Consider the following 26,606-nt stretch of genomic DNA (forward strand, 5'->3'; position numbering starts at 1 on the left):
AGACTCAGAAGCGAAGTATTTCACGTTTATTTCCAGAACTCTGGGCTCTACAGTGACTGACAGCTGGGGGTGAATCCGGATCAAACAGGATCGTTCGATCATTGGTTTCACCAGCATCCAATCAGCGTTGGGTCCAGCCTCTGATTGACAGCAGGGGCAGAGGGTGCTAGGCCCCGCCCCCTCCAGTATGCCCAGTTCAGGCCCCGCCCCCTACAGCACACCCAGTTCACCCATCACGCCCTCCAGTAGTTCTGGCCGAGGCCCGGCCCTCTCCGCAAGGCCCCGTCCTCCCGATCAAGCCCTGTGGGTGTTGGTGGGGTCCAGTAGGCGGTACAAGGCCCTGAGCTCCTGGACCTGGTCCAGTACCAGGCGTGCCTGCCCCCAGGTGGCCGTGGCCTCCTTCAGGAGTCTCTGGACTTTGTCTCCATGCTCCAGCAGGTCCAAGTCCTGTTTTGCCTCCAGGAGGAGGCGCTGCGTCTCCTCCAGCTTCTGTCCAATCAGCTCTTGCAGCCGCTCAATAGGTGGCGGGGCCCCCGGTGACCGGGCCGGTGGGTGGGCCACTGCTGCCGCCCGGGTTTTTGCATGGATCTCGTCCATGGAGACGCAGCGGTTCTTCTCCACCGCCATTGGAGTGATGGTTGCCACCTCACGAGGAAGACTCCGCGACTTCACGCCGGCGCCCGCCATCCCCTCAAAGATGGTGCCCTCGGTCCGGGATCTGGGACAATCTGGTACCAGGAGATCCAGGTCCCGGTCCGGTTTGGAGGTCCCCGCAGACGAGGCGTCCTCCTCCCGGATCAGGTCCAGGATCAGGGTACCGTCCGATGACGAGGCAGAGGCCTGGAGGAATGAGAGAGTCGGTGAAGGTGCCACCTGGAACACCTGATGGCTCAGAGGGGAGGGGGGCCTACCACAGCCAGCAGGTGGCCCCGGGTCGGCGGCCTGCGGCAATGGGGGATCCGGGCCCGGTGCCGGGTCATGTGACTCAGCTGGGTGTCCACCACCGTCACCTGGAGACAACAGCAACCCCAGGAAATAGAGGGGCAACGTGTCAATCACAGACAAGCAGGGGGCGGGGCTACCAGCACCCTGTGTCTGTGTGTGGTTGTGTGTGTGTGTGTGTGTTCAGAGGAGGTAGAAGGAAAAACAAAACTGGGTTCCAGGATGGAAAATGTTCGTTGTTCGCATTGATCACAGGATTGATTGGTGGAAAAACAGCCGCCCCATTCTGTCGCACAGCGCACTCACGTGCACACACACACACTGACCACATGGGAATGGCTAATGGGAGTGTGATGTCTTGGATGTGATGTGTCTGGAGTTGTGACTCCTTCCTGGTCCAGATACTCTGGTGTGAATCCATTCCAGGATCAGGGATAAGAGGTCATCCTTACCTCATCAAGAACACGGTTCTTGGCCCGGCTGATTGCTGCATTCAGGATGTGGATCCAGGACTCCTTGTCCTCTGGACTGACAGCCAGGAAGACCAGGTCAGGAGCCTGAAGCGCGTACGCACATGCACGCGTACACACACACACACACATATATAGGTGTCAGTATATAAATATATATATTCATCAATAAGGAATAAATACTCTGTCTGGGTGTGTAATTGCCGAAATGAGGTGATGTTTTTGTCATGTATGATCACGTGAATAACAATATTTCTGTATTTTCGTATGTCTGTGTGCATGTCTGTTATGTGTGTGTCTGTGTGTGTCCCACCGAGCTGCTGCAGGGCTGCAGTCTGAATTTGCTGTGGTTCTTCTTGCTGCGGCTCTTGTTCTTCCTGAGCTCGTCACAGCTGTGGAAGTCACACAAGTCCAGCACCTGGTCGGGTGCTGCCTCCCGGCCCTGCAGGGGTCAAAGGTCATCAGTGGGGGACACACACATACTTCACTGACCCACTTGGGCATTTAGGCAAGCGGCACAGAGGCAGTCTACTGACTTCATGCTAAGCTAGGCTAACAGGAAGTCTGGGGCTTCTCCAAAATAAAGCGTCTTAGTGTAAGGAGTTCAGGTAGGACAACAACAGTTCGAGAAGCACAATTGCTCCACCACCTCCTCAGCTTGGAGGGCTCAGTTTCTACCCTGCTGCCCCGTCAAGAGACACTAGGTGCACACACACACACACACACACACAAAGAGGTTAATTTCAGCTCATTAATCTCCATGGAAACAACCATCCATTATTCAACAGCTTTAAACTGAGACACTTGCTGATAGAGACTGTGTGTGTGTGTGTGTGTGTGTGTGTGTGTGTGTGTTTGTTTTTGTTGGGAATTAGTGTGTGCCTTTGCTTGTGCCTGTGCATGTGGGTATCTATATTTGTGTGTGTGTCTGTGAGAACTGCCCCTGGCACTGTGCTTTACCGATCAGCAATCAATACAACATGTGCAGTTACATAAGGAACTCTGCAGAGCCCTGTGACCGTGAACTGAGAGGTTATTGATTGATTATTGATTAGTGATGGCCGTTGTGATTGGGTAGAATGCCAGCAAGTGGTCAGGTGACAGGAAGTGGAGCTCCCACCGCCCCAGCAGCTGAGCAGATGGAACGATGACCTCACAAACATGACTGCCAAAGGGTCATGTGGCTCAACTCAAGCCGAGCAGGACAGAAGTTGCGCCCTGGCACCGTGCGAGAACATGAGTTTCATCGTCTGTAACCCAAACACCCCGTCTGCAGCAGGAGGTCAAAGGTCAGAGGACGCAGTCACCCGGAGGGGTAGAGCACAATGGAGCTCCATGCTCCTCGGGCTGTGCTGCATTCAGGGACCTCCACCAGTACTGAACTCTGCAATCTCTATGGTGGTGCTGTGACATCAGGAGGTGTTCATGTAGGGTGAACTTTTAGCTTAGCTTAGCATAAAGACTGAAGGTAGTGGCAAACTGTTTGCTTCGCGCAAAGACTAAAACGGCAGGACACTGCTAGCTTTGTGCAGAGGATATAGGTGGAGCAAACTATTAGCATAGTTCATAAAGACTTAATGCTGGGGGTAACCGTTAGCTTAGGACAAAACCTACAGGTGGAAGATGTTAGCCTAGCTTGACAAAGACAAAAGCCATGTCGAAGCACTTCGCATGACTTGAGGACTAGAGGAGTGGGAAACTGTGAAGGGGCACAATCACGACAAGGGGCACAACCTGCGGGCCTAGCTTAGCATTAAAACCAAAGGCAGGGGAGAACCTGATACCTTAGCACAGAGAATAAAGGCAGGGGAGAACTGTTAGCACTGCAGAATGACTTCATGTTGTGGAAACTATTACATTTGCACAGAGGCTAAACCTGGAGGAAGCTAGTGCCTCTGTCTGGACTCACCTCCTTCTCGCAGACCATCAGGTGATCTCCTCTAAGGACCACAAAGCGGTTCTTCCAGATCTCTCTGAAGATCCCTCGCCCACAGAACTTTCTGATCCAGCCCACCCTGTCGGGCGGCGCCGCGTCCTGGAAGCCCTGAGACATGAAACAGGAAGTGGTCAAAGCAGAAGGACTAGTACTCATACTACAATACATGAAATACTAATACTTATACATACATACACACACGAATAGTCACACCAATACACTGATACATACACTCACACTCAGAAATGTTCCTATTGAAACAGGGGAACCTGAACGCAGCACCGGTGCCGCGTTCACGGGAGACCGCCGGGCTACCGGAAGTGGTTTCCCGGTGCGTCTTTTACTTTCCGAGCTCGAGCGTCCACCGTTTCCGGTGCTTCCGCCCCGCGCGTGCTCTTATTTTGAAAGCGGAAGTGGAGCAGCTCGCGGCTCGCGGCTCGCGGGCTCCGAAAGAAAAGCTGAAACTAATCCATCCGGCTTTTGTTCCTCGAGCTTTGACGTCACGAACCGGTCCGGTCCCGGTCTCGGCACTCACCCGCTTCCCGGACCCGTTCTTTTTCATCCCGGCGGCGGTAACACCGACGCGTCTCGTCAGTTCCCGGGACCTCCGTCCGGTCCGGTGGTTGAGCCGCGGGTCCGGTGTGAGCGGGAGTCCGGCGCTCGGCCGCTGCTCCGCCGCTGAGGCTCCGCTGCTCCTCCGCCGGGCTCCCAATGCGCTCTGACCGGGGAGCGCCCGGTGTCCGGTTACCCCCCCCCCCCCTCCCCCCGCTGGCTCAGCGGCTCCCCGGCAGCCCCGCAGCGCCCCCTGGCGGAACCGGGTCCGGGACCTTCGCGTCCGGGACTGCTTTTCGTGGTCCGGGAAAAGTCTCGGGGCCGCGGGTTCAGCAGGAATTGACGGGTTAGACGCAGACACACACGCACATACAAGCGTGTTGGATATGGATCAGCTGTCTTAATCTGTTGTTCTGTTTTTTCCAACAGTTAAATGAGTGTGTGTGTGTGTGTGTTAATCCGCAGATCAGCTCAGTCTCTGACCCACTTTGAGGAAACTGACCCCTGATCAGAACACCGCCTCTGCCAGCCCCTGCCCCCCCATCCCTAGAACCCCATTATTACTGGAATACTGGTGGACAGGACGCTGGTCAAACAAAGAAACCATGGAAGGAGACACAAAGGAAACGTGGAAGGAGACACAAAGGAAATGTGGAAGGAGACACAAAGGAGACATAAAGAAAACATGAAGGAAAAAGGAAAGGAGACACAAAGGAAACATGAAGGAAACAGGAAAGGAGACACAAGGAAACATGAAAGGAGACACAAAGGACACATGGAAGGAGACACAAAGGAACCATGGAAGGCGGGATGAATAAAAGATGGATGGAGAAATATAGGAAACATGGAAGGAGACACCAAGGAACAATGGAAGGAGACACAAAGGAACCATGGAAGGAGATGCAAAGAAACATAGAAGGAGACACAAAGGAAACCTGTGAGGAAGAATGAAGGAACCATGGAAGGAGACCCAAAGAGACATGGAAGGAAACATAAACGAATCATGGAAGGAGACACAAATGAACCATTGAAGGAGACACAAATGAACCATGGAGGGAGACACAAAGGAAACATGTAAGGAGGAATGAAGGAAGCATGGAAGGAGACACAAAGGAAACGTGGAAGCAACCATGGTAGGAGACACAAAGTAGCCATAGAAAGAGCCATGAAGGAAAGAATTGGCACATGGAAGGAGGCATGAAGGACACTCCAGAGAACCGGAAGTGGATTTTTAATTGGTCAAGTGACAGTCATGTGACAGCTGCAGGTCAAAGGTCACCACTTAATAGCTGTTGTACAGTAACAGTTGAAGTTTCCTGGGATGATGTTATCACAGAAGCCATCTGATTGGTCTGTCCTGGCTGTCAGTCATGAGCCCCCTCCCCTTCCTCCAGCCCGACCAATCGTGCGCTCTCCTCCCACAGTCTCTTGGCGAGCTGGTCGTCCCGCCCCTCCGGCGCCACTTCCTTCTCCTTGCAGTCACTGCAGACACACAGTGAGGTCACTTCCTGTTAGTGGTACCCTCTGATTCAGTGGACAGAACATTTCCCTAAGCGCAAATATCAGGTGGATAGGAGGGCATCATCCATCCATCCATCCATCCATCCATCCATCCATCCATCCATCCATCATCAATCCATCCCAGTGGGTGGAGCTCAGGGGATAAGGGGCGGGGTCAGATGTTAGGGGGCGGGGCTCTGGGTAAGGGGGCGGGTCCAGGTGTTTGGGCTGTGACTGACTTTCTCTTCTCCCTCCCTTAACCTGAGGGAGGATGTGTGTCAGTGGCTCTGCCCACCTGAAGTAGTGGCCGGACAGGTGCTCCAGGCCGGGGGCCACGGCACAGTAGATGGAGGTCTGGGCCCCCTGGAGGGGCGTCTTCATCAGCAGCAGGGAGGGTAGCTGCAGCAGCAGGCCCAGCAGAGGGAAGCACCCCTGGACGTGACGGCCCAGCTCGGTCCGGATCACCCCGGGGTGGAGGCAGAAAGTGGACACGCCCGAGCCTGTGCGCACACACACACACATAGGATCAGTTCATAGTTTTAATGGGTGTTCATCTTTCAAATGTTTTTTTTAGGTCATCTGTTAGATCTTTTGCTCGTATTCGTTTTTACAATAACCATCTTTGCCCATTGCTATTGCTATTTATAATCCCCTGTTAAATGTATGCACTCTCCTTTGCACTTTAAAGATATTTAAGTTGCACAAAATCTTTATACTGTTGTAAAAGTTCTTGCCGATCATGCAATCTGTACCATTAGCCTGGTTGCTGTGTTTACAGAGAATACTGTGATTTATTTGTTTGTTTCTGCAAATGCAGATTGTTTGTGCTCTGTGTAATCTGAGTATTGTACTCTTTATTTTCATTCATATCAACTCCTGTACACACCAGCAGCTTGTTTGTTTTTTAGGGGAATCATACCATTGCCACATTTAGCCACAGCCTACACGTAGATGGTCCCCCTATGCAGGTTACAGGAACTAGATACTCATACTGTATTTCCATCTGATGAGGTACTTATGATAAGATAAACTTTATTGATCCCCACAGGGGAAATTCTTTTGTCACAGCAGTGCAACCATTATAAGTGTAAATAGATATGAATTAGAAAATAGCAAAAGAAAAAACATCCACAAACAGACAGCAGAGATAACAACAGCAACAGCATCAAGGATAAGCAGAGAGAACTTGTACTTTGTAAACCATTTGTCATCAATGACAACATGTTTTTGAGTTAAATTTTCTTATCTTCTTTATGCTGTTTAACACTTTTCATATCCTTGAATTTTTCACCGCACAGGACTGAAATAATGTGTTCGGAATTAAAAGTCTGTGTCATGCATGTGCTTTTTCTCATGAAAGTTATTGAACTTAGAAAGGTGGATGTTCATGCTATGATGGCCAAGCAGGCTTCTATTTATATTCAAAGATATCTGAGGGTAAATTGATAATTCTTCTATGGATGAATGGTCATTGTAGATCATTTCACTCATGGACAATCTCAGATGTACCTACCTTGATGCTTATGTAGCTAGAAGGAACATCTTTGTGTTCATCTCTCCACCCGTTGGTTACAGGTTGTGTTGCTGTGTCATTTCGACCAGACAAACGTAAATCGTGACAGTTGTCGAGTCAGCCGTTACTCTACCTATTTAATGTCTCACCTTAGTCATCATTGCAAAGGTTGCCTCCCCGATCATTTGTTCAGTTCCTGCTTCTGCAGCTGAGCTCTGATTGCCCGGAGGGCACGATTGAACAGCAAGTGTGTGTGTGTGTCGGTCCGTGTGCGCATATGTGTGTGTGGGTGTATGGGTGTATGAATGCACATATGTTTGTGTATCCTGTACATGAATAAGCAGCATATGCATGTGTGTGTGTTTGTGCCCCACCCCTGAGCCTGTGCTCCAGCTCCCTGCAGAAGAGGACGTTGGCCAGCTTGCTCTGCCTGTAGGCCTCTAGAGGGCTGTAGGGCCGGCGGCTGAAGGACAGGTCGTCTAGGTCCAGGCGACCTGTGGACACCACACACACACACACACACACACACACACTCAGAGGCAGCTGTTGGTCAGACCGACAGCACACAGACAGGTGGGGGTGGGGGATCTGACCTCCGCGGTGTGCGATGGACGACACGGTGATGACGCGGCTGGGGGCGGAGCTTCTCAGCTTGGGCAGGAGCAGATTGGTCAGCAGGAAGTGGCCCAGGTGATTGACGGCCAGCTGCATCTCAAAGCCGTCCTCCGTCAGCCATTTTGGGCACATCATCACACCTGGAGACAGGGAGAGAGACAGACGCCTGGTATGGAGACAGGCCAGTGGCAGGAAGACAGGCGGGTGGAAGGAGGACAAGTGGTGGCAAAGAGACAGGTGTCAGTGAGACGTGCGGCGGGGACGACCTGCATTGTTGACCAGGACATCCAGACGGTCCTCGCTGTCCCGGAAGTCCTTGGCAAACTGTCTGACAGAGTAGAGTGAGGCCAGGTCCAGGTGTCTGACCACCACGTTTCCATTTCCGGTGGAGCGCCGCACATCCTCGGCCGCCTGCTCCGCCCGCCTCAGGTCCCGGCACGCCATCACCACCCGGGCGCCTGGGGGGAGGGGATGATGGGGGGATCTGTGCCCGAGGGCTTTACTTCACCCAGCTAATCGGCTCAGTGGCTTTCAGCCCGTCACCACCACCTCTGACCTCTGGTGTGTTTGTTTGTGTGCGTGCGCTGACCTCTCCGCGCCAGCTCGCGGCTGGTCTCCTTGCCGATGCCCGTGTTTGCACCCGTCACCAGAACCGTCTTCCCGTCCAGACGCTCCGGGCAGCGACACACTCCGCCTGCGATCCACCGCCGCAGCGCCGCCACACCTGCACACCAGGGGGCGCCTTAACCCTTTCAAGTGTTACCCCGGCAACCACGACCCATGGCCCCGTCCTTCCACAACGCCACAGCATATCCATGGCAACATGATTTTGACTCATTAGCATTTATCACAATCGCAACTTTTACAGCGAAAGAAACACTGCACACCACGCAGAGGAGACAGGAGGGAAATAGGAAGAAAGGAGGGAAGGAGACAGGAATAAGATAGGAAGGACAGGAGAATATAGTAAGGTAGGAAAAAGGGAGAAAAGACATGTATGAAGGAAATACAAAGGAAGGAAGACAGGAAACGGGAAGAAGACATGAAGGTAGGAAACTAAGGAGGAAAGAATGAAGGAAACAGGAAATAGGTTGAGAAATGGGGAGTAGGAAGGAAGTGAGAAAGCATCCTCGGACTAGAGGAGAGGCACCGGAAGTAGATCAGTGACGTCACGGTCAGCTCACAGATCACCGCGGCCCCCAGCAGTGCGCAGGCGCAGAGCAGCCCCCCCCCTCCGCCGCGTTCCTCCGCCCGCGGCCCCCCGCCGCTCCACGGCCGCGCCTGGAAGCCTCCCATCCCGCCGCTCCGGACCGAGTGCGGGATCCGAGCCGAGCCGTGACGGGATGGGGTGCGGGACGGTGGGCGTGGCCGGATTACACCGGATTACAGGGGATTATCCAGAACTTCCGGGCAGTTTTGTCAGGAGCTTCAGGTTAAAGGACACGGGCGCTTTCAAAATAAAAGTCTCCGCTCGCGACACGAGTGCTGACCTCCGTGCGCGCGCACGAGGAGGACGTCACACAATTTAGTGTGACGTCACAACCCCCCTTCGCCGCCTCCGTTTCCCTGCAGCTGCGCCGACTCCGGACGCGGGCCAATCGTCGACATACCGGAAATGACGCCATCCCACTGTTGCAACCGAACCAATCAAAGGCACCAAAACCGACGGGAACCGGAAGTCCCGCCCCACAGCCTCTCCGCCGCCTGTCTAACCGGAGCGCGCCGGAGGAAAGCCGTGCCGACCCGCATTTTTCCCGGCGCCCCCGTCGGCGGTCCTAGCCGCAGGTAAGCCCGAACCGGAACGGAACGGACCGGACCGGACCGGACTGTAGGGACGGAGGCCCGCAGGAGGGAGCGCTCGCTGGGGGTCACGTCCCGACAGCCGCCGGAGGGGCGGTGACAGCAGCGCGGGTTTGTTTACATGCCGCCACCTCAGGAGTCCGCGCTCCGGTGACAGAGGGGGAAGAAGGACACTTTGCAAAAGCTGTTTAAACACTGAGGTGACTGTCAATGCTCAGAGAGAGAGTGTGTGTGTGTGTGTGTGTGTGTGTGTGTGTGTGTGTGTGTGTGTGTGTGTGTGTGTGTGTGTGTGTGTGTGTGAGAAACAAATGGCGTGACATCAGAATCAGGGAAAGCAGAAGCAGAATTCTTGTCAAAACCTTCTTGGTTTCCCCAACAAGAAGGTTTTGACAAGTGCTCCCCAAAGAAACCCCGCAGACAAAGCAGCAGCAGGTGAACCTGGACCTCTCAGTGAGCCTCATGGTCACCACACACACACACACACACACACACACACACACACACACACACACACACACACACTGTGAGTTTTCCATGTTTCTGTTGTTTAATTTGTTATTATATTTATTTCATAGTGTTCTGTAGCATTCTATAGTGTTCCCTATCATTCTATAGCAGTGAGCCCTGACCTTATTTGTACCAGGGACTGTTGTTTTGCGTGAAAATGTTTCCACGGAACAGTTCGAGGCGTGGGAGTTCAAATAATAAAAACTTTTGGTAGCTCACAGTATTTAATTGGCATACAACAATTACACTTATCAGCTGCACTGGCTAAAAATACAAAAATAGATATATTTGTAGATATTTAGACCACTCTTGTCTATAAGCCACAGGTACCTGTGATGTAACATGAAATATTTGCACAGAAAGATGTTACACAGAAACATTTTTTAACTTTCAATTAAATACATACAGGTAGCATCCACATGTACTGGAAATGCCTTTTTTCCCATACAATGCCTGAAACACACCTGATGAAAAGGATTAATAATAAATAACACAAGGAAAAGTCTACCAATCCATCCATTTTCTATCCCCGCTTTGTCCTACTCCAGCTGATTACTATCTTTGCCTTCCTCCTGTGCCCAAAACCATTACAGTTGTATTCTTAAGTGTCGTAATTGAACGGCCTATGAATTTCATGGTAATTTCATTGGTCTGATGTGACAAGGCTAAATGGTTTAAAGGCATGAAGCTTGTTAGCCCCCCAAAAATCCATAAATTAGCCTCATCATTGTTTAAGCCGCAGTGTTCGAAACGTGTGAGAAAAGTTAGCGGCTTATAGTCCGGAAATTACGGGAAGTGCGGCAGTAAGGCAAAGGCGGAAATAGTCGTTCTTCCAAAATAAATCGGAACGTCAAATGAAAAAAACTATAATTTGAACCGAGAAAGATTTTCTTTGCAGACCGGTACCAAATGATTTGGTATTGATCTATTGATTAGTGTTTCACAGTGTTCCATAGGGTTCTCCTGGGTTCTCTCATGTGTCCCTCAGGCTGCTCGGTGTCATCAGGCCAGCAGATGTCAGCAGAGGGCGGAAACTTTGAAGCACCCTGTGGTCTATAGGTGTGTTTGTGTGGCGGGGTGAAATGGTGGTCATGACATTACACTGCTACCTCTGGTTTCCATAGCAACATGGATACAGTGTTGTTCCTGGAGTGTGAGGAGGAGGAGCTGGAGCCTTGGCAGCAAGTGGACAACAGTGTGGAGGAAGACCCAATGGACCTCCTGGATAAATGTGACCCAGGTGACACACACACACACGTAAACACACACACACAACTTCAGCGGGACAGTTTGGTCCTAGTGCTTCACGGACATCCGTCTGGTTCAGTTCTTAGTCGCTGCGATGTGGATGGAGAGGAGTCGGACACCAGCGTGGATGTGGACGAGCCTGGAGGCATCGCCGAAGAGAGACATGGTAAGTGAGGGGGAGGGGATTATGTGTGTGTGTGAAGGATGAAACTGTAGAGACAGGTGGTGTCTGTGGTGCGTTCAGGGCCAGTGTCCCTGTCGGGAGCGGAGAGGCTGCTGATGTCCATGGTGGGCGGAGCCTCGGGCTGCATCCCGCCCCTCGACTCGCCGGTGTCCAACCAGTCCAGCGGCGACGAGGCGGCTGAGCACGTGCAGAAACCCTCCGGGAGGAAGCAGCGGCATGGTCGAGCCCTTCCCGGCGGTGGCGACTGTTGGGCGCCGGCGCTGCTTCCCTCAGACCTGTTTGAGGCGGAGCGGCGCCGCGGTGCCTGGCGGCCGTCAGACTACATGGACCAGTACCTGGACGCCGAGCTGATGGCCCACATCGCCAGCTGCACCAACGCCAGCGGCCCCGCCATCCTCCGCACCTCTGTGGACGAAGTCTTCCGTTTCCTGGGGGCGTCCATCCTGATGTCCTGCGTGCCTTACCCTCAGACCCGAATGTTCTGGTCCAGTTCCTTTCGCATCCCCGCCATCAGCGACAGAATCACCCGCGACCGCTTCTTCAAGCTGAGGAAGCACCTCAAGGTGGTGGTGGACCGGGACGTCTCCGAGGAGACCAGGAGGACGGACCGCTTCTGGAGGATGCGTCCCTTCGTGGAGCGGGTCCTCCGGGGCTGCCTGGTTCAGGACCGGCCCGGCTGCGTCTCCATCGATGAGCAGTCCATCCCCTTTGCGGGGGTCTGTCCCGGGCCTCGGCATGACCCGCTTGGCATGAAGAACTTTGTCCTGACCTCGGCCGACGGGCTTGTGCTGGATTTCGAGCTCTACCAGGGAACCGAGGCCCTGAGCTCCCAGGTGCAGGCGTCGGCGGGGCTGGGTCTGGGAGCCCTGGTCCTGGAGCGTCTGGCCAGGACACTGCTCCCCGGGACCAGGATCTACTGTGACCGCTTCTTTGCCGGGACCCAGACGCTATGGACGGGCGTGAGAAGGCCCACGCCACCGGCGCCAGCATGTGGCGGGAGGGTGCGTACGACCGGGAGACGGTGTGGCGGGGTGCCGGCGGGGGCGGAGCCGGCCGGGGACGCCGCTGGGAACGCCGGGGAGGCGGTCCGCCCTGTGGACAGGACGGCAGGCTTTTACCGTCTGAACTTCCACACCAAGAAGTGGACGGTCAGGCTGCTGATGCACTTCACCGACCTGGCCCTCGCCAACAGCTGGCTGCTGTATCGCCGTGACAACGCAGACTCTGGGACCGCTGGGGGCGACGCCATGCAATTCCTGGAGTTCCGCATGTCGGTGGCCCAGGCCTTCCTGGCCCAGCAGGACTCCAAGGTGCGGTGCTTCCTGGAGGACACAGAACCCTTCCCGCGGGGGGACCGGGCCCACCGCTTCACGCCAGTGCCCCACATCTCCGTCCGCACGGCCGCTGCCGCTCACCTGCCCGAGATGGTCAACCTGAGGAACCCCATGCGCTGCAGGGAGAAGGGCTGCGGCGGGAAATCCCGTGTGCGCTGCATGACATGCAACGTCTTCTTGTGCCTGCAGACCGGACGCAACTGCTTCGCCACCTTCCACACACGGCACTGAGAAGGTGTGCATGGTGGCGGCGTGCATGGTGGCGGCGTGCATGATGGCGGCGTGCGCAGCGGCGGACAGTGTGGTTCTTGCACAGCCATGTCGAGGCATTGAAATAAAACTTTTTCTATTTTGTTAGTCGGGAGATTCGGTTGTGTTCCAGTCCATCCGAACCAGAGCTCTGCATCCCGCTGACCCCCCCTGCGGTTCCGTAGTCCTGCGGCGGAGGCTGGGTCAGTCTCTCTGTGAGCTGCAGAAGCAGGTGAACCACAGTAGGCTGTTCCATGACTCCACCTTGTTCAAAACAATGACATCACGAAGACGTTAGTTAGTCCTTTACTCAAGAAAAAACAGGAACACACACATGTATTGTCGGACAGACCGGGAGAAGGTCAGGTCAGGTCCACAAGAGTTCAGTTTGTTCCTGCATGTAAGATCTCAGAGTTCTGCAAGGAACCCCTTGTTGGGAGCAGTGGGGGGTTCCACAGGGTTCTGTTCTGGGTCTGCTGCTCTTCCCCTGGACCAGGTTCTGCGCTCCTGAGAGATGGAGTCCTGGTGCCGTGCAGATGATGTTTAGCTCTCTGGCCTCTCACCACAGACGCCCTGCTGTCTTAATGCTGTGAAGACCTGCTCACCAAAGCTCCGGCTCCTGAAGTCCTTTAGGTGGAAGTGATGATCATCAGACCTGTGGGCTGAGTCACATGGACCATGACCTCACTCTGTCATTGGATGACAGGTTGCAGTGACAGAGTGAGGAACCTTAGACGCCTTCTTTGGACCTCCATAATACAGAGGTCACCAGAGTCCAGCTTAGGAACAGAGTACAGCTAGTCCAGCTGAGATCAGACCTTCCTTGTCACAAAAGGAGATCTTCATTGGTGACATTGTGCCTAGATTATAGTATGTCCAGGTGTCCTAACGAGAGAAAGCAGCGGAGCAGGACCCCGGTGTGAGCCTCCTGCTCAGCTGAGAACAGACCTGAAGGTGTTGCTTGTCACCTATGAACCAGCCAATGGCATTGCGCCATCTCCTCCATTCGATCTGGTGAAGTCAGATGTGCCTGGACCCGCACGGTTTCTCCAGGGTTCTTGTCTCCTGTGTGGCTGAAGACACTATTGCTGAGGGCCGGTTCTTCTGCTACACCAGCTCGGTGGGACCTTCTGCCTCCTGGCAGCAGCAGGCAGGTCTGGGCTTCTATGCCGAGTCTGGAGGTTGGGTGACATTTCCTGCCCTTCAGGTCATTCATTTATTCCCAGGGTGCCCAGTGGTGAGGCGGTGCACCCCGGCTAGCAGTGGTTAGCACCTCCTCTCAGCTCGAAGGTCCCTGGTTTGATTCCCACAGCGTTGGAGTCTCCATGTGTCTGCACTGGGTTCCATCCCATTCGCACCACAGTCCAAACTCTTGCAGGAGGTTGATGGCGCCCACCAGTCCCGGATTCCAGACCAGCAGGAATGATTGAATGAACGAGTGAGTGACATTTATCTCCTGGTGTCCGACCCGTCTCTCCATCCAGTCTGACAGTAGAATCCCTGTAATCGATCCCACACTTGGAATTTAAAGAACATAACTAATTTATCGCATCATTAAATAAATCTTACAATTAACCAGGCGGTGGTGGACCTGGGTTTCCATAGTAACGGCGGTTGTGTTTGGCCTCCATGAAATCACGCCTTCTTTGTTTCCCCGATTTTGACGTCGACGTGTGACGTCATGGCAGCAGCCCCGCCACCTCCGGACAACAAAACCAACATGGCGGCGCGCCCACGGAGCGTGGAGTTGTAGCTGTTGTTGACGTGAAAACCCGCATCTCCGCTGGGTCCCGTAACAGACCAATCGCCCACAGCCCGGAAGTGACGTAGAAGGCACTAACCAATCCGTGACTACATCGCAGCGTCTTTCCGGAAGTCCCGCCCCCAGCCCCCGCCTCCTGTCGAACCGAAGCGCGCCGGAGGAGCCGAACGAACCGTCCGCGCCCTGCCGTCCGCCCGCAGCAGTGGCCGCAGGTAGGACCGACTCAGACCGGGACCGGCACCAGACCCACAACCGGGAGCGCTGGCTGAGCATCGCACGGCGCTGCCGGCGGACGAACGGCCCAGGCGAGCGCGACTACAGACGGGCGTCGGGCCGCAACGGATCCGCGTCTCGGTTCAGCCGACCGGCTTCCGCCGCCGTCACGGAGCTGCACCGGCCGCGTCCTCCCGGCCCGCCCCGTACCGGGCGGACACACAAAGGACGTCTGTGCGCAGCCGCGGGAGGCGGTGCGGTGACGTCGGGGGGGTGGGGGGGGTACGTGTGACGATGCGGTGATAGGAGGGTGACGTGATCTTAGAGTGACGTCATTGTAATGTTACTGTGACGTTCGGGTAATGCGGTGGCGTTGTGGTGACGTCACGGCGATGTTAGGGTGACCTGACGTGAGGATGGTGCTGATGTTGAAGGCAGTTTATCCTTAAACCACAAGTGCAGAAAGCAGCAGGTGCAGAGATATTAAATACATGAACATTATGATCAATAAAACAATAGTCTGTCATGCTGACGATTTTCAGGCTGGAACCATGTTCAGGACAGGACTGAGGCCATCTTAGGAGGATGGGCTGAAGTGAAAGTGCGTTGGGGTCAGCAAGAGTTCAGTAAGGACAGAGTTCTGTGGATGAAGCTGTTCCTCAGTCTGCTGGTCCTTCTCCAGGGACTCCTGGAGCCCCTGCTGGAGGGAGAACATTCTGAGAGCAGGGAAGGAAGAGTCTTTCAGAATGCTGTGAGCTCCATGCAGGCAGACAGGGTTTCTTCTGGATGTCCTCGATGGCTGGAAGTGAAGTTCCTGTGATGCGTTGGGGTTTTCACTCGCTGCTGCAGAACCTGGAGCTCTTTGAACGAGCATCTCCACCCAGACTGGGACACGACGCTTGTTAGATGCTCTCCATCACTTCAGTATCACCGGTGAAAGTTTTTGACAAGGCTGGAGGTGTTGGTCGGTCCAGGATTGATGGACTTTGGGGAGAACTATCTGTAGGTCTGAGTCATTAAAATGACCTGCAACAGGAAGCACAGGCGGTCGGTTGTTGAAGGTGGTCCATTGCGAGCTGGCATGAGCATCCAGGGGAATGTAAGCTGCAATGTAGATGGCGGATACGACCTCCACCACCGATAAATCGGTCTAAGTTCGGGTTAACTGAGCAGCACCTCTCAAGTGTAATAGAGTCCATACCAGGCCTTATTGACAAAATTTCCCAAACCTTGGCATCCGGTCTCGCAGGCCTCCAAAGCCAATCCATCTGCCTGTGTGTGGAGGTCAATAACGCTGTAGCCATGTTTCAATGAAAATCATACCATTTCAGTCCAAAGGTCTCTTGCTGTGAGGAGGAGCGAAATGTCATCCATCTTGTTCACCAGTACGTGAGCGAGGAGAATGTTGGGCAGAGGGTACCGGTGCGGTCTTAGATTTAGCTTAGCTCTTAGCCCTATGCGCTTTCCCAGCCTTTGTTTAACGATTTTGACGCCACAGGCAAGCCCTTCGCCCGGTCGGGTCGAGCGTGTAGCCTCTGGTGTGCCGGACCTCTCGGAGATGAGTCAGAGCTTAGTTATAGCGCCGTCCGAGTAGCGTGAAATGACTTCCAGAAACGGAGGTCAGGTGTAGGACGCAAAAGCACAGCTGTTTTGTCCGAATAGACTCGCGACGAGACGGAAAACTACTTGCATTGGGCTCACACCGGCATCATGGTTGAACTTTAGGGCGATGTATTGACATTGTGGTGTCGTTCCTGAGGCTCCATATTGAATCAGTGTGACAAAAGTATCCCGGTTAACGTTCTGTCTTGGCGCTGCCAAGGTCGTCAAGACGTCCTCACGATGTTCCGTTGAGACCGAAAGGATGACCCGACTTCAAGTACACATGTATGAATATTGAGCAGAAGTACTGCGAAGAATTTCTGATCATAACGTCCTTCTTCTCTGTGAGGTCAGGCTGGAGCCCTGGAGCTGAAGCCCTCTGGTTTCCATAGCAACATGGATACAGAGCTGTTCATGGAGTGTGAGGAGGAGGAGCTGGAGCCCTGGCAGCAGGTGGATGACGGCGTGGAAGAAGACGAGATGGACTTCTATGATAACTATGAAGCAGGTGAAACACACACTCACTCACTCACTCACTCACTCACTCACTCACACACAGAAAGTGTTATACAGTCCCTGTGTGTGTGTGTGTGTGTGTGTGTGTCTGTGTCTTCAGAGCCCCCGTCCCCACCTCCTGCCTTGGAGACCCAGCCCCCCAGAATCCCCCTTCCTTCGACACCTGCAGCAGGTAAAGTATTTGGTAACATGTTTACAGCATCTCCATCACCATGGCAACAGCACACCCCCTCACTGCCTCCCTCCCTCCATTGTTTCGCAGACAACACCTAGCTGATAAATGTATTTTTATGATTCATTTATTTTTCTTATTATTACTCTTGTTGTTGTGATTATTGTTCTCCTCTTCTTTTTCTTGTCATTAATGCTAATGCAGTTATTCCAGTTATTTTATAGTTATTATAGTCATTATTTTTCTCACGGTTACGGATTTGATAGTTATACTTGTTTGAATCTCCAGCCTTGTTGTGTCCGTTGCCAGTCTTTATGATGCAGTACCTGTAATGACCAGCAGGGGTCCCTGTCCCTCCTCAGCTCCGGCCGCCGTGACGCCCCGTCCCCCTCTTCCTCCGCCACCCCCTCCGCCGCCTCCGGGAGCGTCCTCGCCGGCCGCCGGCCCGCCGCCGCCCCTGTTAGCCCAGGCACCACCCCTCTTCCTGACGCAGACCGCCGGTGGGACCTTCCTCCTCCCGGCGACCCCGGGATCGGGCCCCGCCCCTCCCCTCCTGCTCACTGCTCAGGTAGGCGGCTCTCCGGGCGCGGGGGTCACCCGTGAGGTCGGGGGGTGACGTGTGCCGTGCGTATGTGCGCGCAGGGGTTTCCGGTGCCGGCGGTGGTGAAGCCCGGGGCCCCCCTGCTGCTGAACCTGCAGGGCTCGACCCTCCAGTCGCTGGCGCTCATCCAGGGTGAGTTCTCCCGCCGCTGCGTGACCCTGGTCGCCATGGCACCGCTGATGCCCCTCCCCCTTTGCGATCCCCGCAGCGCCCCCCCTGGGCCAGCTGGTCCGACCCGGGGCCAGTGTGACCCCCATCCTGCACCAGGCCCAGGCCGCGCCCCCCCACCCTGGGTACATGCAGCTTCCTGCTCCGCTGGCCATTTGCACGCCGGGATCCGGTCAGTATTCTGGACCCGTCATTGGGGAGAGAGACGATTGACAGACGATGAACTGATCGATCGACGCATTCTTTTCCAGTCAACTTCCAGCTCCCCCATGTGGGCGGAGCCAGAGCTCTGAGGCTGCCAGGATCCCCCTTCCAGCACGCCGTCTCAGCCAACGGGGTCAGCAGAGCGCCACCTCTATTCACCAGCGGTACGACGCCCAAAACCTCCGCTAGAGACCTCCCCGTCACCACGGTTATCCCACTGTGTCCCGTCTCCTGCCCTTGCAGTCGCCAGCCCCTCCCCCTCCGCCGTCTCGGCCCTGACCTCCGCCCCGCTGCTGACATCAGACCCCACCAAGGTGGTGATGAGCGTGGAGGAGTTCTACTACGGGACCTGGGAGGGCGACCTGAGCTTGAGGAGGCCACACCCCCTGGGGATAAGGACCAGCTCCTACACCTGCTGGACCTGCTCACACCCGGCTGAGAACAACCTGAGGTAGGGGGCGGGGGGCGCACCTGAGCTGTGAGGAGTGTGTGTGCGTAAGTGTGTGTATGGGGGGTTAAGTTGCGTGTGTGTGCGCGCAGGCTGATGCAGCACATGCTCCAACACTCAGCCCTGGTCGCCGCCGGTAATGAGAAGAAGTGCTGCAGGTTCTGCTACCGTCAGATCTCGTCTCCCGCCCAGCTGCTCAGCCACCAGGAACAGGTCCATGGCCCCGCCCCCTCCACCTGTGAGCGCCGAACATCCGACGCACAGCGCTGATACACAAAACACACACAAGCTGACCTCGCCGTGCGCTCGTCATAGGTATGTGCCGTATTTGCGAGTGGGCGTTCAAGAACGAGCCGACCTTCTTGAACCACATGAAGGCCAATCACAAGCCCGGGGAGATGCCCTATGTGTGCCAGGTGGGTCAGACACGTGACCTCCACCCTCGCCGGAAACACCCGGCTGACGCAGTTGTGATGCTCCGCAGGTGTGCTCCTATCGCTCGTCCTTCTACTCGGACGTCCTGCAACACTTCGCCAGCTTCCACAGAGACTCCCGCTTCCTGCTCTGCGTCTTCTGCCTGAAGGTCACCAGGAACCCCAACAGCTACCAGCAGCACGTGCTCCGCCACCAGGTAACCACGGCAACAACACACACACACACCACGTAAGTACCACGTAGGTACAGGCACGGCCGGTATCAATGCAAACCACACATGCCACGTTACCATGGGAACATTGCACTCCCGCACATACCTTCGCCATGACCTCTGACCTCCGCTGTGACCTCTGACTTCTGCCTTGACCCCTGCCCTCCAGCATGACCTTGCTGTGTGCACCCTAGGTGTCTCAGGCCTTCCACTGCAGCAGGTGCCGCCTCCAGTTCATCTTCCAGAAGGACAAAACGCAGCACAAGCTGGAGAGCCACTGCAGCGTCCGCCGGCCCGCCAGGCTGGAGGGCCTGCCACCGGGGTCGAAGGTCAGTGCTGCCTGGCAACCCGCTATCGGCAAGCCGCGGCATAGCGGTGCTGACGGCCACTCTGCGCAGGTGACCATCAGGACCTTGGGGAAGCTGAAGACTCCCATGACGTCGGCGGGGAGTGGGGTCCGGCTGCAGCAGATCCCGGCTCCCCTTGTGTGGCCGATCCACATCAAGACGGAGCCGGAGACTTCTCCAACCGGTGGGACCCCCCCACCGCCCGGACCCCCCCGCTCACCCGACGGCCGCGGGGTCACCGTGGACAGGTGCGTCAGCTTATACGGCGCCGTCGTGGTTCGGCGGCCAGGTTTGACCCCCGCTCTGCTCCGCCCCCAGGAGCGCCCCCCCGGCAGGCGGCCCCCTGCTGTGCTTGGAGTGCGGCAGCGATGCCTCGGACCTGGCCGCCCACTACCCCACCCACGTGCACTGCCTGCTCTGCCGATACAGCAGCTGCTGCTCCCGGGCCTACGCCGCACACATGATCCAGTAAGGCTGTGCGGCGCCACCCCCACACCACAGGGTCCTCGGGACCAAGGCCTGCAGTCCCCAGTACCGGTCCTGCAGTAGCACCAGGAATACCAGTAGAAGCAGTTGTATTTGGAGTGGGCCAGTTAGGCCCGCAGTACTGAGTACTCCCATTGCTGTCGCACCAGGAGTAGCAGTAGTACAAGGAGAAGGCCGGTAAGGCCTGTACTATGGTGTATACCACTCCAGTAGTACCAGGAGTAGGCTAGGAAGACCTGAAGTATCGTGTATTCTAACTGCAGTAGTCTCAGTAGTACTAGGAGTAAGCCGGTAAGGCCTGCAGTATCATGTACTCCCGCTGCAGCCGTACCAGGAGTAGGGCAGTAGTACCAGGAGTAGGCCAGTAAGGCGTGCAGTATTGTGTACTCATGTTTGAAGTATTATTAAGTGTTAAGAGTATCAGTAGACCCAGTAATACCAGTAGTATTGGAATAGGTGGAGGTTGATGGAGGCTTTCGTAGATGTGATTGCTTCAAACCCGTGGAATGATCTGGTCTCCATTCCAGCCACCACGTTCCTCGTTCCAAAGACCAAGCTCTGCCCCTGCACAGGAGGCCACCCCCCTGGTGAGAGCCAGTTGTTCTCCTTCTTTGAACCTCCATATTGGAGCTGAGCGCAGAAGCCACTCCTGCGTGGCTCAGGGAACTCACCTGTGTTTCCTCCGACAGCCCCCTCCTGGTGACCTGCTCCCAGTGTGACTTCAAGCCTGCATCTGGCGATCACATGGCCCGTCACCTGCTGACCCACCCGGAGCACCGCAGTGCCATCTGCTGCAGCAGGGGTAAGACAGCCACAGAAGAAGTTTGAAAGAGGAAATAGTTTGCAGTGGTCATCGCTTCCACACTCGCAAGAAGATTCCTGGTTCGATTCCCCCAGGGTTCTCTCTGAGTGGAGCATCCATGTTGTGTCTGGGCCTCTCACTGCCTCTCACTGGGGACAGCTCCAGAGAGGAGAAGAGTCCAACAACCCCTGGAGGAGGCCTGTTCCGTAGCCCAAGCTGTGTGTTAAGGAGAGCCAGACTAGATCTATCCAGAATTTGTCAGCCTTGAAACCAGCTCAGGTTCCTTCCCAACCAGGGAGTTGCTCTCCACGTTACTAGAACCAGCACCTGCAGTAGCGGGGTCAGGCCACCACCCAGCTCACGCTGCGCCAAACCCCCTTGTCCCCCTTGCCTCGCCTTGGTCCCCCTTGGCCACCCTTGGTATTCCTTGCCCCCCTTCTGAAGGGGAAAGGGGCCATTTTGTCCTTTGGGGCTCTGCTCACCAGGCACTCACTTTGGTGGTCCACCGCCCCTGGGTCTTCTCCAGGGGGCTCTGCTGACCAACAGCTGTATCAGGGAAAGAGAGGCGCTCCATTCTGATCCGGAGCTGTACCGCTACCAGCTGAACAGAGGGGGCGTCACCCGCCAAGGATCGTCTGTCTTTGTTTGGAAGTTTCAGATCCGACACACTTGAGGAATGTTTACGCTGAAGTATTCCAGCTGGAGACTGGAGACCTCCTTAAGACCTCCACGTCTGGCTGGCCAATCCTGTGTTTGCTTGGGAGATGGGACTCCTTCCAAAGCCCTCAGTGATGTCAAGATCTGGCAGGCAGAGGGTCACTGGTGTCTATGTTATTGGAGCCTCTGAAGGACCAGAGAAGGGTATTGACCTGCCTCTTTAACCAAATAGCGGCAAATTAAATGGACCCGAAGGTTCCAAAGCTCCCGCTGGGGAATGCCGGGAGCCTCCACGATAACACCCTTCCTCTTTGGTTTAGGTTAATTTTTAACCCTCTCCTTGCACTTTGAGGAAGGCGAGAGAACAACAGGCCAGAGGAAGAACATGTGAAAGAACAAGATGGAGAGAGGTTAGGCAGCTGTTCAGGTTTAAACCCCACCTCCTTCCCTGGAAGCCGAGTTGAACTTCATCAGTCAGATTTTTTAAGGACACTCATGAGGTCTCTTATCTCCACCAAAAAAACAGAATCCTGGTTTTACCGCGACCCAGAAACCTTGCAGACTCAGAACAAAAAAATCTTCTGCGCTTAAAGGTAGATGTTGTGAAACTGTCTCCCTTCTCCTTTCCAGTGCACAACGAACCCGACATCCAGCTGTGGCAGGCCGGGTTTGGAAGGTCCCCTGAGGAGCAGGACCCGTTCCAGGAGAAGGACTGGGCCGAGGTGTCATGGCTGAAAGCGGACTGCTGGAAGCCGCCGTCGGACAGCGGAGTTGAAGAGTCCTCCGTCCTTCCCTTCCAGCTGAGCAGCGGGCCGCAGCACATCCTGTCCAGGACCTGCGACGCCATCGACTACTTCCACCTACTGTTCCCCGCCGCCCTGCTGGAACTGATCGCCAGTGAGACCAACGCCCACACCAAGATCCGCCGCTACCTGGGCCGTGGCTCCCCTGGCTGGGTCCCCGTCACCACGCACGAGGTCCGGGCCTTCATCGGCCTGTGCGTCCTGATGGGCACCCAGAGCCTGGCCGACCCGTCGCACTACTGGTCCTGGAATCACTATGACAACAGCTATACCTTCTGCCGCGCCATGACCTACCAGCGCTTTAGGCAGATCGCAGACAACATCCGCATGGGCAGCTTCATCGCCGACGAGTGCCGCGGTACCGCCGACCCCGCCGACCCGCTGCACATCTTCAGGCCGATGCTGGAGCTCCTGAGCGAAGCCATGTGGGATGCGTACCGGCCCAACTGCAGCCTGACCATCGACCGGGCGCTGCTGCCCAGCCTGGACCTCGCCGGGAGCCCCCAGACCCCCCAGGTGTGGCTGCTCTGCGACTCCAAGTCGGGCTTCTGCCACCGCTTCTTCATCCAGGTCGGCGGGGAGGCCGACCAGGAGGCGGGCTTCACCGTGGTGCCGCAACTTCTGAAAGGTCTGGAGGACAAGCGCCACCAGGTCTACCTGACCAGCTCACTGACGTCCGTCCCTCTTGTGCAGAAGCTCCTGGACCGGGGCATCTACGCCTCCAGCTCCTTCCCTCCTCCCAGCCACATTTTGCCCAGAGCGCTGTGGGAGGAAGGGCAGCTGGAGCGGCCGGGACACTTCCTGCAGAGGAAGCTGGGCCCCCTGATGGCCACCCGCTGGAGGGACTCCAAGGAGATGGGCTGTCTGTCCACTAATGCCGAGCCGGGCGAGACGGACACGGTGTGGAGGAGGTCCCAGACCAAGGCGGGCGGGCTGGATCCCATCGACCGACCGATGGCCTTCCGTCTCCTGCAGGAGAACATGCGAGGCGTGGACATCTGCAAACAGCTGCTGGCCTGCAACCCGCTGGGAGGGATCCTCCAGGACCGCCTCTGGAGGCGCCTCTTCTGGTTCCTCGTCAACCTGAGCATCGTCAACGCCTTCATCGTGCTACGCGAGAGCCGGCGGGAGAATCCGCCTCCCTGGGTGCAGGATGGACTCTTCACCCAGGTCAACTTCCGCAAGCGTCTGGGAAACCAGCTGGCCAGGTGTGAGAGGCACTGCGACACCCCGGAGGCGGTCTGCTCCGGGTCCAGGCCCCTGGCCCAGGAGGAGCCACTGAAACAGCGCCACAGGATGGCCAAGATCAGCTCCATCTCAAAGAGATGCAAGAACTGCAACCTGAAGAACGTCCGGCATGAAAGCGTGTACGGCTGCATCATCTGCAAGGCCAACCTCTGCAACCAACCCTGCTGCTTCTGGGAGTACCACGGCCTGACGGCCGCCAACAGAGGTGGGTGCGGGCCGGCTGAGAAGGTCCGAGGGCCTGGTGCTCTGAAAGCAACTTACTGCTTTGAACCCTCTCCCCCTCTCCTCCACAGGCTCCACCAAAATTGGGTTTGTGAAGAACCGTCTCAGGTGAGAACCCAGGTTGGGTTGACCAAAACATCCGTCTGTAACTGTGACGCTAACCTCCCCTTCCCTCCCCCCCCCCCCCCAGCGGCGAAGTGGTGGTGGAGGAGGTCAGTGACCAGATGGATGCGTCGATGGCGCCCGTCGAGGACCTGGACTTCTCTGACGATGACAGATTTGAGGATGAGGACGAGCTGGACGAGGAGCCTGAGGAAGAGGCCGAAGTTGTCGACAAGGACCCTCGGCAACCCGCTTCTCCGCCGTCGTCCGCGGCGACCGGCCGCCCACCGCCCGACATCTGTGCCCCGAGGGAGCGCGAGGACCTCCTGACGGCACGTCAGCTGAGGATCGCCCTCCACGCTCTCTGCGAAGGACTCCGCCGAGCGTCCCGGATCTTCGCCACTGACGGGCAGACGATCCGTTCCTGGCTGAAGGAGGCCAGCAAACATCTGGAGCAGGAGCAGAACCCGCAGGGCGACGGCTGGGAGCGCATGGTGGCATGGGTGCTGGCCATGCGCGAGCAGCAGCTTCCCATCACTGAGAGCAGCCTCTTCCACAAAGCCTCCGCGGTGAAGAAGAAGGGCGGATTCGGCGATTCCTTCCGTATCTCCTACGACTGGGCGGTGGGCTTCATGCTGCGCCACGGGCTGGGCCCGCCGGCCGTCGGCAGAGAACCCGTGCTGGCTAGCGGCCTGCCGCCGTCTCTGGGAGACAGGATCAGGACCTTCAGGGCCTTCACTCGGAAAGTGGTCCGGACCCACGGGCTTCCGGGAGGCGCTGTCGCAGCCATGGACGAGCTGTGCCTCTTCGTGGACTGGAGGCTGGTTCCCGACAGGTCCAGGCGCGCCGAAGCCTTGGAACTCACCGGCTCGCTGCCGCTGCTGACGGTGTACCTGGCAGCGCTGGCTGACGGCACCATGCTGCCGGCCCTGGTGCTCACCTGCAGGACGCTGCCAGAGACGCCGCTGCCAGACTGCGTGCTGCTGGAGGCCGGCCACCAGAGCCTGACAGTGGAGGAATCCCTGGACCTCTGGACCAGGAGGGTCTGGCTCCCCTTCGCGGCCGGTCCCGGTCCCCCTGTCAAGTCGCTGCTGGTCCTGGACCAGCACCGGGAACACCTCGGAGATCCCTTCCTCGGCGCCGTCGGCGGCTGTAGCACTCTCCCCGCCGTCATCCCCGGAGGCTGCTCCTTCCACCTCCAGCCCCTGGAGGTTTGTGTGAAGCCTGTACTTCAGCGCTTTCTGCTCTCCCGCTGGTCCGCTTTCGTCTCCAAAATGCCCGAGGAACTGGAGGAGACGTCTCCTCACCGGCTTCAAGCCAACATCGCCAAGCTGCTGGTGGAGTGGGTGGTGGAGGCCATGAGCCACCTGAAGAACCTCCCTCAGGTATGGAGGAAGTCCTTCCTTCTGACTGGGCTTCTACCCCATGCTAGGGATGCGCCGGAGAAGGGGGACGATCAACCTGAGGAGAAAGAGGGTGAGGGGGAGGGACAAAAGGAAACGGAGGTGCAAAGTCAGAACCTTGAAAAGGTCCAGCTGGACCTCCTGAAGACCCTGAAAGAGACTCTATTGGGGTCGCGGTGTTTGCAAGAAGATCCCTTTGACCTGCTGGAGATGGAGGAAGACAAGGCCTCGGAGGAGGAAGAAGAAATGGCAGAAAGGGAGGACGGGGAGGAGCAGGATGCAGAAGACAACGAGATGGAGATCAACAATGCAGGGAGGAAAAGCGGAGAGGAAGAGGAGATGATGAAAGAGGAGTCTGATGCAGAGGAGGGAGAAGATATGGCATTAGGGCAGGTCAAAGTCAAGGAGCTCCTGGAAGTTGAGGTCGCGACGGAGGTAGAGGAGAACGAGATGAAGCTTCTGGAGGACAGGGAGAAAGAGGAGAGCAGTCAGAAGAAGGTGGAGGAGGACAGCGATGAGGAGCGGGGCAAGGAGACCGAGGAAGACCACGAGGTCAGCAAGGAGAGGAGGGAGACTCGGATTGTGATCGGAGAAGAGCTGGGCGACGAGTGGAAGATGACGGTGAAGAGCAGGCCTGAAGGACCAGAGGTTGAGGAGAACCTGTCCGCCTTCAGGCCGGCCATGAGGGGGGGCTCAGAACCGGGGTTCCAGTCCAGACCCGCTTGACCAGCAGATGGTGGTGCAGGAGGTGGAACCGGTCCTTTAGCGCCTCCTGGCAGGCAGGCGGGCAGGCTCTCCTCCTCCGGGCCGTCGGACTCGGTTCTTTCGGAACCCGCCATCTGAACTGATCCGAGAAAAATGGACAGGGCGGCAGGGAGAACCTCAGAAACCCTCTGACACGTTCTCCGGCGTCGGACTGCAGCTCCACCTCGGGAGGACAACCCTTCTCCTGTCCGGGTGTGGCAGAGAACGAAGAGGACTGAGCCTGATGAAGGGGCTCCGCCTCCTCAGTCCTCCTTGCTCCCGTCCGACCAGGGAGGTCTACAGACAGTAGATGGGACCTCCTGTCTCCGCCCACAGGAAGGATGTAGAACTTTGAGATGATCCCCCAAAATAAAAGACCAGAACCGTTTCTGCCTCACTTCGTTCTTGTCAGTCCAACGCCTGATTTGTGTCTCAGCTGTGACCTCAGCTCATGACCCTCGACGTGTGTGTGTGTGTGTGTGTGTGTGTGTGTGTGTGTGTGTGACCGGGCTGATGCCTTCAGGTGTTCCCCGCTCTTCTCCATGAGAAGGTTTGACCTGAAAAGACAGACCAAACTGAACGCTGGTGTTTTTAGGACGAACCTAGGAGG

General features: G+C 56.3%; 4 protein-coding genes across 7 annotated transcripts; 2 read left to right on the plus strand and 2 right to left on the minus strand.

Moving 5' to 3' along the window:
• Positions 1-13: 13 nt before the first annotated feature.
• plekho1b (pleckstrin homology domain containing O1b) lies at positions 14-4,126 on the minus strand. Its single transcript, XM_086153975.1, has 6 exons — positions 3,884-4,126; positions 3,322-3,456; positions 1,726-1,854; positions 1,395-1,499; positions 912-1,010; positions 14-840 (listed from the first exon to the last, which is right to left on the minus strand). Exons 1-6 carry the CDS (start codon positions 3,908-3,910, stop codon positions 295-297), a joined length of 1,041 nt encoding a protein of 346 aa, XP_086010101.1. The 5' UTR covers positions 3,911-4,126; the 3' UTR covers positions 14-294.
• Positions 4,127-5,118: 992 nt separating this feature from the next.
• On the minus strand, positions 5,119-8,854 carry crdhl (cone RDH-like). Its single transcript, XM_086153974.1, has 7 exons — positions 8,713-8,854; positions 8,118-8,252; positions 7,795-7,986; positions 7,507-7,668; positions 7,288-7,407; positions 5,696-5,900; positions 5,119-5,382 (listed from the first exon to the last, which is right to left on the minus strand). Exons 1-7 carry the CDS (start codon positions 8,822-8,824, stop codon positions 5,265-5,267), a joined length of 1,044 nt encoding a protein of 347 aa, XP_086010100.1. The 5' UTR covers positions 8,825-8,854; the 3' UTR covers positions 5,119-5,264.
• Positions 8,855-9,207: 353 nt separating this feature from the next.
• On the plus strand, positions 9,208-12,958 carry LOC147230539 (uncharacterized). Its single transcript, XM_086153985.1, has 4 exons — positions 9,208-9,313; positions 10,960-11,075; positions 11,163-11,249; positions 11,328-12,958. Exons 2-4 carry the CDS (start codon positions 10,964-10,966, stop codon positions 12,830-12,832), a joined length of 1,704 nt encoding a protein of 567 aa, XP_086010111.1. The 5' UTR covers positions 9,208-9,313; positions 10,960-10,963; the 3' UTR covers positions 12,833-12,958.
• Positions 12,959-13,806: 848 nt separating this feature from the next.
• Positions 13,807-26,383, plus strand: pogzb (pogo transposable element derived with ZNF domain b). Of its 4 annotated transcripts, XM_086153979.1 has the most exons (20): positions 13,807-14,004; positions 14,077-14,824; positions 16,782-16,935; positions 17,044-17,115; positions 17,478-17,683; positions 17,758-17,848; positions 17,925-18,056; positions 18,136-18,252; positions 18,332-18,539; positions 18,629-18,774; positions 18,852-18,952; positions 19,021-19,167; positions 19,377-19,511; positions 19,581-19,777; positions 19,848-19,997; positions 20,543-20,602; positions 20,705-20,817; positions 22,105-23,730; positions 23,819-23,855; positions 23,938-26,383. In XM_086153979.1, the coding sequence occupies exons 3-20, from the start codon at positions 16,824-16,826 to the stop codon at positions 25,976-25,978; spliced, it is 5,691 nt and encodes a 1,896-aa protein (XP_086010105.1). In that variant the 5' UTR covers positions 13,807-14,004; positions 14,077-14,824; positions 16,782-16,823; the 3' UTR covers positions 25,979-26,383. The 4 variants fall into 4 exon arrangements, with proteins under 4 accessions (XP_086010105.1, XP_086010104.1, XP_086010103.1 ...); XM_086153978.1 differs by having other exon boundaries at positions 13,807-14,824; positions 16,777-16,935; XM_086153977.1 differs by having other exon boundaries at positions 13,807-14,824.
• The last annotated feature ends 223 nt before the right edge of the window (positions 26,384-26,606 follow it).

The sequence above is a fragment of the Fistularia commersonii genome, chromosome 10, assembly GCF_037954325.1.
Source record: "Fistularia commersonii isolate RoL2024-O1a breed Wild chromosome 10, RoL_Fcom_v1.0, whole genome shotgun sequence".
Lineage (NCBI taxonomy): Eukaryota > Metazoa > Chordata > Actinopteri > Syngnathiformes > Fistulariidae > Fistularia > Fistularia commersonii.